Below are 9569 nucleotides of genomic sequence, written 5' to 3' on the forward strand. Positions count from 1 at the left end.
CACACATTCGTCACCTAGCATGTGCGTCACCTCAGCATCAATCAAATAACACGCAAATTCGGGGTTTCATACCCTTAGCACCAAGTTTAGAAGTGTTACTTACCTCGAACAAGCCAAATCCAATACCAAGCAAGCTAAACGATGCTCCAAAAATGGCATCCCGTGCGTACCGACCTCCGAACGGTTCGAAACTAGCCAAAAGCAACTCAAATACATCAAATAATGCCAAAGGAAATAAACCCAATCGATAAAGGTCGAATCTTTAATCAAAGCCCAAATATCATCCCAAAAGTTCAACCTGGGTTCGCACCTCGGAACCTGACAAAACTTACAACATCCAACAACCCATTCAATTACGAGTCCAACCATACTAATTTCATTCAAATCCGACTTCGTATCGATGTTCAAAACCCAAGAATTCGCTTTATGAAACTTTAGTCAAAAATCCTCAATTTCTCTTTAAAATTCATCAACCAATTGCCAAAAATGAAGATAGATTCATGAAATAAAATCAAAACCAAGTAGTTTGAAAATTGCTTCAAAATTCGCTCCATTCCCAAGTCTATAGCTTAATATGTGATAAAAAATGGCAAACCCTCGAACTTAAAGCATTCTGCCCAGCGTGTCCGTATTTGCGGACAGTAGGTCGCACCTGTGACCTTCGCTTCTGCGAAGAAGGTCGCGCATCTGCGAGACAGCCTTGGCCAGCAGTGGCTGCTTCTGCGATACCCAAGTTCGCTCCTGCGATAGCGCTTCTGCGCATGACGAACCGCTTCTGCGGGCCTCTCCAGCCAACCCTTCCCCCAGGTCTCTTCTGCAACTAGCTTCACACTTCCGCGAGCATGCACCTGTGGTTCCTTATGCGCAGGTGCGAAGACACCATTAGCCAAAAACTTCAGCAACTTCAACAAGGCTCCAAACGATTTGAATCCCGTCCGAAACTCATCCGAGCCATTCGGAACTCTGTTCGAATATACCAATAAGTCCTGTAACATAACAAGGATCTACTCGAGGCCTCAAATCACACATAACAATATCAAAACGACGAATCACACCTCAATTCAAACTCAAATGAACTTTCAACTTTCAACTTTCAAAACTCGTACCGAACCTTATTAAATCAACTCAGAATGTACCCAAAATTTGCACACAAGTACCAAATAACATAATGAAGCTATTCAAATTCCCATAACCACAATCTGAATTTGATATCCACAAAGTCAACTCTCGGTCAAACTTATAAACTTTCCAAACCTTCAAATTTCTAATTTTCGCCAATTTGTGCCGAAACTTTCTAGAAACATCCAAATGCAAATCCGGACATACGCCTGAGTTCAAAATTTCCATCCGGACCTAACGGAACCATCAAGACTCCAATCCGAGGTCAAATACTAAAAAATCAAACTTGGTCAACTCTTCCAATTTAAAGCTTAAACCATGAAATTCATTCTTCCAAATCGATTCCGAATAATCTGAAAAATCAAGACCGACGATTCACACAAGTCATAATATATCATACGAAACTACTCAGGACTTCAAATAGCAAGAAGGAACGCAAACGCTCAAAACGACTGGTCGGATCATTACACTAGTAATGAAATATTTCTATAAACATAGTGTCAGATGGCTGCATGTGAAGGCAAATTACCAAGAAGTAAATAACGTTAAAATATATAAAAACTAATCTCGTGATTAGATTACACCTAGAAATCTCGATTATTCTGTTTTTTTTTTTTTTTTTGGGTGGATAAACCTCGATAATTCTGGAGTATAACTATTGATTTTTCAGCATTCAAAGGTACTCTCTTCATTTCATCCTCATGTTATGTGTGATTTTGTTATATGTTCTATGTATCTTCTCACACAAAATAAAGAAAATGGTTTCGCGTTGTGTGACCTTCAACATACAAGGATGAGAGTAACTTAGTACCAAGCATGATAAGAAAACTGTCATTCCCGTTTTTTGGTTCATGCTTCACAGGCCTTCAAGCAAAAGATTATGTTTGAACCAATTGTTCAAGATTAAGAGTTGACATATATTGCTTCTTATGACACCTACCTAGAGCTAGCAAATTCAGATGTTTATACTTTAAAGAATGGTGGGAACATGTCCAGATAAGCAAATGCTAATACCCCTGGCATGAGGAAAGAGCATAAGGAAGCGTAATTCAAAAGGAAATAATGAGAGAAGCAGAGCATATTCCAGAACACATTTAAAAAGCAAGACTTGCCTTTCCAGGGTACCTTCTTCTTATGGAGAAGCAAAAGTTCAATGGGACAAAATGAAAGCAAGTTAATAATCTAGGAGGGTAGATATAAATCACAATATAATACAAATTTAATTAAGAAGGATGCTAGTTGGCACAGATTCCTGAATGGATCACTACCAAAGCTTAACTATTGCTAAAAAAGAATGTTACATACAACTAGTTAAGATATAAGAAGGATAGTAAGTTAAAATTGTTGCAAGTTTTCAGTCACATGCTAGTTGGCAAAGTGCCAAAGCTTTTGTTTTTGGCAAATTATACTACTAAACAAAAAAAATAATGCCAGGGAGTCTTACAGTGTGTACTATATAAAATTTGGAAAACACATAATCCCTATTACCACAGTTGAGAGTGATTCCCAACAGTGATAGTACATAATGTAGTCTAGTAACGCTGAAATGAGATATAAAATCTAGCCAGTCTACTTCATCACACTTGAAGCCCATCGCTATTGTCCGGTCATTGCACAATTGATCGCCATCTTTTTGCAAATATGGCCACCCTTGCTGTTTTTTGTCTTTGTTTCCCCTGGTTTCATGAAGTGCTCGCCCTTGAGGTTGTGATTCTGTATGAACTAAGGCTCCATCCCTGATCCATATGACATATTTCTGTTCTTTCTTATATGGTTGAAAACCTATTTTCTTATGAGAATTAATATTGCCACATGCAAAAGACATAGAATCCACTGTCCAGTAATGGTCGAGCATTGCGTTTTTCCTCACACTTGCGTGAGACCTGACAGTCTAACTTGTTATCATATTTGCATATACCTTATCTTGAGCTGTTGTATTAATTAAATACATTGGAGTTTGAATTCTCAATGCACCCAGAAGATCCATAGTTGCAGTCAAAAACCTGTGCATAAAATGGTCGCGCGTACACCAACTCCGGGCAGTATTTCCAGTAATTTTGTGTTGTTTCTCATAGTTGCTGCTTTCATCGATTTCGTGTGACCTCTTAGTATGTTCTAATAGTGTATTTAGTAGAAGATTATCCTGGGGTATAGTAGTAGTGAGATGCACTGAGAATTCGCTCGACAATGTATCCATTATACCCAATTGTCGTCTGCAGAAATTGTCCAGCACAAGGTTACCAATTGGAAAAATTCCCCAGGGCCTCTTTAACCTTCCAGTGCTTGTGTTCCTTGCTGCTAATTGAATAATACTCATATTACTATGGTAGTTGTTGATCAGTGCATATCTTGAGTCAATCCAATCAATACTGCATAACTCTAGGATTAGCTCCAGATTTGCCCTTTGTTCCTCGCTTGTGCGTACCATTAATGCTCCTTCATGGGAATGAGCAGCTAGTGCTAATACCACCCAATTCATTTGCATACAATGGTAAGGCGAGGATACAATAACGCCTCCTGCATAAAAGAAAACAGTGTTAGCATAAACAATACCCACCATATTCTCCCCCAAGAGGGTTCAAATATGATGGCTAACAGAGTTGCCCAGTTCCTTCTCCATCTCCTTTAGTCTTCTCTCCTCCTCTCCTAGTTTCTTGCAACCCTTATTCTCAAGTATGGACAATGTCGCTTATCATTATTTGAAAACCTCCTTCCTTGCACATCTAATTAATCAAATCTGTCACACTCGATTGGACCATGGTCTAGAGCATAATTGGCCAAATGATCTGCCAACCTATTCCCTTCCCCAAAGATGTGTTGATATTGTAGCATTACTTGACTCCACCATCTTCCTTATTTCCTCCACAAATTCCGCAATCATCCAAGGAGGTTTCCATATTCCATCAATCACACTTTTAAGCATCAAGGAATCAGTTTGCAACCAAAGGCGATGTATGCTATATCGAGAACAATACCTTAAGGCCTCCAGTATCGCCATTGCTTCAGCACATGTGTTCGTTGTCTCCTGAATTTCCATCCCTCTTACATACATGACATCTCCTATTTCATTTCTTATACAAAAACCAATAGAGCTCCTTCCTGGATTCCCTCTCGATGCCCCATCAGTGTTAACCTTTAGCCATCCCTCCATTGGCAGTTCCCATAGCACTTGATGTATTATCAACTTTGGAGTATAATTTTCCATCATATTTAACAAATTAGACCATCGATGAGGTACATACTTGATCCCAGGTTTTCTTAATTTAACAAGTGATTGGATTGTTGTTGATACTTGATAAATAACTATGATGATAGACACTAAATCCCCATACTTGTAACAATTTCTCCTCTTCCATAATTCCCACACAACAATACAAGGTAAGGCTTGAAATATTGGCCTCAACCGTGGGATTACCTATACTGTCCAGCACTTCACCACTGCTTGGTGCAAGTTCAGTCCCTCCAGTGATAAGCCAGCAGTAGAAAAGAAGTATGTCCAAACTCTTGAAGCAACATACGATTTGAAAAACACATGCTCCCATGTTTCCTCAACGGATTTGCACAACACCAACACCTAGAAGGAACAAAGTAACCCCATCTTCTTATCGTTTCATCCAAAGGTAGTTTTCCTTTCCATAACTTCCACATGAAAAAAGATATTTTAAATGTTAATCCTTCTTCCCACATGTTTTTGTAAACAATGCTGTGGTCCTTTCTCCTTCTTAAGTAATTCCATGATGATTTAACATAAAACTCTTCTATAGTTTCAAGCATCCAGAATGCTCTATCCGGTTCATCATGAAGTGATGGAGGTTTGATGATCTCTAATATGTGAATTGCTAGATCGTCAGGTAGTAGATCTCTTATCCACGCCTCATCCCAGTTACCATCAGTCACTACATCAATCACATTATGAATTGATTCATCACAATAAAAATCTGGAGGGGTAACAAAGTATAGTGCACCCAATCCTATCCAATTGTCAAACCAAAAGAGAGATGATCCCATTTTAATTTGCCATAGAATTTAGTGTTCAATCAAGTCTCTACATTTAAGCATTTTCCTCCAAACATTTGAGCCATGTATCCAAGGTACCGCCAATGTATTCATATTTTTACAATACTTTTGACTCATGAAAGAACTCCAAAGTGTAGGTTTAGTTCTAAAGTTCCACCAAAGTTTACAAAATAAGCCTTTGGATACATCATGCAAAGATCAAAATCCTACACCACCTTCTTCACACGACAAGCAGATATTGTCCCAATATGCCCAATGTCTACTCCTCCCATCTACTAAATTGCTCCAGAAAAATCTAGCAAAGAACTTGTGCAATTTATTGATAACAAAAGAGGGTGGGTTAACTGCCGAAAGCAAATGAATTGGCATGCTTTGTAGTACACGAGATATTAGAACTGCTCGACCACCAATAGATAAAAGTTTGACCTTCCAAGATTGCAACTTACCAAGAACTTTTTTCATGAGGCCTTGATAATAATCCATCTTCCTTCTAGCATAAAAAAATTGGATATCCCAAATAAGTGAATGGGAATTCTTGCTCCTTAATTCCTGTGGTCCTTTGCACCTTCCTTACAACTTCATCTATGGTCAAATGGTGCATATACACATCAGATTTAGCTTTGTTTATCAACTATCCAAACGCAATCTCATATGCTGCCAACACTTCCATTGTCAATTGAAGTGAAGTTGTATCTGATAAGGAGAAAATAATAGTATCATCTGCATATGCCAAGTGATTAATCTTGGTGCTCCACTTAGGTAAGCCAAAACCACAAAAATACAGGTTCAAGTGAAGAGCATTCAACCCTCTTGAAAGAGCCTCTGCTGCTAATATAAATAGAGTAGGTGATAAGGGATCATCTTGCTTAACACCTCTGGAAGATATGAAGAAACCATACGGTTGTCCATTAAGAAGAAGAGAATACCAATTGTTTGAGATGATTCCATACACCAAGCTAATAAACCTCTCACAAAATCCCATCTTCCTCAAAGTCTTAGTCAAGAACAACCAAGACAACCTATCATATGTCTTTGTCATGTCTAGCTTGATCACTATATTTGGTCCGATCTTTATTCTCAACCTAATGTCAGTAATAATTTCATGTGTAAGGAGCACATTTTTCACAATATTCCTACCCTTCACAAAGCCAGCTTGCTCATCAGAAATAAGATTAGGCAGAATCCCAACTAGCCTCTCATGGATTACCCTAAAAAAGACCTTGGTGATGAAATTACTAAGGCTAATAGGCCTCATATCAGAGAAAGTACTTACATCCTTCTTCTTAGGTAATAACACCAAGTTTGTATGAGTCACAAACCTTGGTAATTCTTGGCCATTGAAGAATATTTTTACCATATCAACCACATATTCGCTTATGATATCCCAACAAGCATGGAAACAGTTGCCCGTAAATCCATCTGTCCCCCTACACTTGTACCATTTAAGCCAAAAATAACATGCTTTACCTCTTCAGACGTAGGTTGCCTAATGAGATCTTGATTCTTCTCCATATTCAACATTGGAGGTACATGGTCTAATATTCCAAAAGCAGTAGGAATAGTAGACTCGTGGAACAGTTCGTGAAAGAAAGCTACTGCCTCATTAGCCTTATCTTTTGTATCATCAATCCAGTTACCATGTCTGCTTTGAATTCTCTTCAATTGCAATCTTTTACTTCTTCCATTAACTTGTGCGTGAAAGAATTTTGTATTTCTGCCTCCTTCTTGAAACCATGACATCCCAAATTTCTGCTTCCAAAACTCCTCTTCCAACGCTAGAAATTTAAACAATTTAGCTTGCACTCTTTGTAATCTCTCCCTATTTTGTATTATAGGGTTGAGTTCAAATTGTGTCTCATGTACTTTCGCCACCTCCTCCAAACTTGCTATTTTTTGAAAAATATCACCATATGTTGCCTTACTCCGCCAATGCTTAACTATTATTATGACAATTTTTCTTTCTTTTAATTTAGAGCCACAAGTCCTTTATATGCACATAATTTGCACGATGGGTAAATGGGAAAATCTTTTATTTCTTTTTGCAGTAAAATTTCTTCCTAAGTTGCAAATATCTTGCAGGTGCACTAACACTTATGAATCAAAACAAAAAGATGCACTTAATTTGTATGAAATTATAGGGGAAAAACAAATTTAATTTGCACAAGCTGAAGGTTAAAAATGCACTTAATGTAAATATATCTTGCAAGACAAGAGGAAATGTTAACTCCTTAAGTAAATCTAACTGAAAGAGAAAACTAAGACATGCATGACAAAACCACGAAAATATCTTGCTTGTCTAATTGGAAATAAGCCACCCGTAAGATTATGAATCGGAAGTCGCTATGTGTGCGCATACCTATCTGGTTAGGAGAGATAAGTAATTAGAGTGGTTAAAAAAAGTTATCACATCCTCTAAAACTACCTTGAAATGAATGTAAAAAGGGGTGTGTGTTATATTCCTTAATTGCTTCCATCCCGGTTTATAAAAACACAAAAACTCTCCTTTCGCATAAATCTTATCCTCACTTATGCTCTCCACAAGAAAAAGCCAAACATATCAGGGTATTTAGTTGGTGAATGATTGACTTTGTTTCCTAGAGAAACAAGTTAGATTTAGAAACAATTTCATTGGTTATTATTTTTGTGGTACAAATTCTTATTTTTTGTTACTAAATTATTCTTCATTGGTATCACATCCTAAGGGGAGAAAGTATATAATATTGGTTTATTAGTAAAGGGCCAAAGGCTGGAAAAAATATATTTAGATATTTATACTTTTAAGGAAATGTGAAAACATGTCGATATAAGCAAATGCTAATACCCCCTGGGATGAGGATCCATTTTCGAGAAGAGCAAAAGGAAGCTTAACTCAAAATAAGATAATGTGTAACGATCCGACCAATTATTTTACTTTCTAAAGTCCCGTTCTCCTATGTAAGACTTTTCATATGTGCTTTTCCTATTTTATGACTTGCATAGGTAATGGTTTGGTTCCGAAAGAGTTCAGGTTAAATTTGGAACACTTAGTTCGTGGTAATCGCCTAAGCCGGCCAAGTTTGACTAAATTTAACACTTTGAGAAAACGACCTCAGAATCTGGATTTGATGGTTTTAATAGGTTCTTATGGTAATTTTGGACTTGGGCATATGTTCATATCGAGTTTCGGGTGGTCTGGGAGCAGTTCAACGCTTATTATTGGAAGCTGGTATTTGAAGATTTTTGAATTAGCTAAGTTTGAATTAGAGTGGACTTTGGTAATATCAGATCTCGTTTGTTATTCTGAACTTGGGGAAATGTTCGTGTTGTTATATTGGGCTTGTGTGTGAAATTTGGTTCCATTCCGAGTTGTCTAAGTATGATTCGTCGCGTTCGCAGTTAGTTGAAAGAAGTTGGAAGTTTGGAAAGTTGATTAGTTTGGTTGGGGTGTGATTCTTAGTTGTGATATTATTTTATGTGTTTGGATACCTCAATTAGAGGTTAGGTTTATGGACTTATTAGTAGATTGGACGGAGTCTCGGGTCAGTCTCAAACCACCCGGAGCATGTTGAAATTGGCAGATTTTGCTGATGTTTGGTGTGCTTCGCGATCATAGAGCAGGTCTCGCGATAGTAGAGTATTGTTTGGGGCTGGATTGTTCTATGCGATCGCGTAGAGGGCAGCACAATCACAGAGGATGGTCTGTTTATGCTGAGCGTTCGCGTGGTAAGGGTCGCGAACGCGATGTGTTAGCGGGGCTGGCCTGAGGTGGCAATTGTTCAACGCGATCACATAAGGGTTTCTGCGATCGCATAAGAGGATTTTTCTGCGGGTGGCAAGATTGGCCTACGCATTTGCGTTAGGCAGCTCGTGATGCGTAGGAGGATGGACTATTGGGCATTGCATTCATAGTGCTATTCCCGCATTCGCGATGTGGTTTTTCGGGCAGACGCATATTTGTGCTCCACAATCATGAAGCTTTGGACTGCGATCCCGAAGAATAACACCTGGGCTAAATATAAGTTGGGAGCTCGGGTTTTGGCTCATTTTATCTACTTTCTCTCTTGCTAAGGTGATTTTGGGCGATTTGGAAGAGCCATTTTAATCAACTAATATAAGGCAAGTGATTCCAACTTGTTGTGAGCTAAATAACATAGATTATATATGAAATTTGACAAGGAAATTGATAGAAAATGTTGGATATTTTGGATTTTAGTTGGAAACCTAAAAATTGGTAAAAGTTGAATTTGACGACGAAATTGTATATAGTATTAGGAACAAATTATATATTTGAGTTTCTGATGCTGTGGATAATATTTATTTTTGATAATTTTTAGAATCTGGGCGCATGGGCCCGAAGTTGACTTTTCGTGCGAGATGGGACTTCTAATTGATAAATTATGGGGTTTTGAGTATATTTTGACTAGTTTACACATTTTTTAACTAGTTTCAGGTTG

The 9569-nt window shown here is 37.9% G+C and overlaps 1 protein-coding gene across 1 annotated transcript; it reads right to left on the reverse strand.

The window, feature by feature from the left end:
- Positions 1 to 4572: 4572 nt before the first annotated feature.
- LOC138901536 (uncharacterized) lies at positions 4573 to 5127 on the reverse strand. Its single transcript, XM_070189308.1, has one exon. The coding sequence runs from the start codon at positions 5125 to 5127 to the stop codon at positions 4573 to 4575; it is 555 nt and encodes a 184-aa protein (XP_070045409.1).
- Between the last annotated feature and the right edge of the window lie 4442 nt (positions 5128 to 9569).

This window comes from Nicotiana tomentosiformis, chromosome 11 (assembly GCF_000390325.3).
Source record: "Nicotiana tomentosiformis chromosome 11, ASM39032v3, whole genome shotgun sequence".
Taxonomy (NCBI): domain Eukaryota; kingdom Viridiplantae; phylum Streptophyta; class Magnoliopsida; order Solanales; family Solanaceae; genus Nicotiana; species Nicotiana tomentosiformis.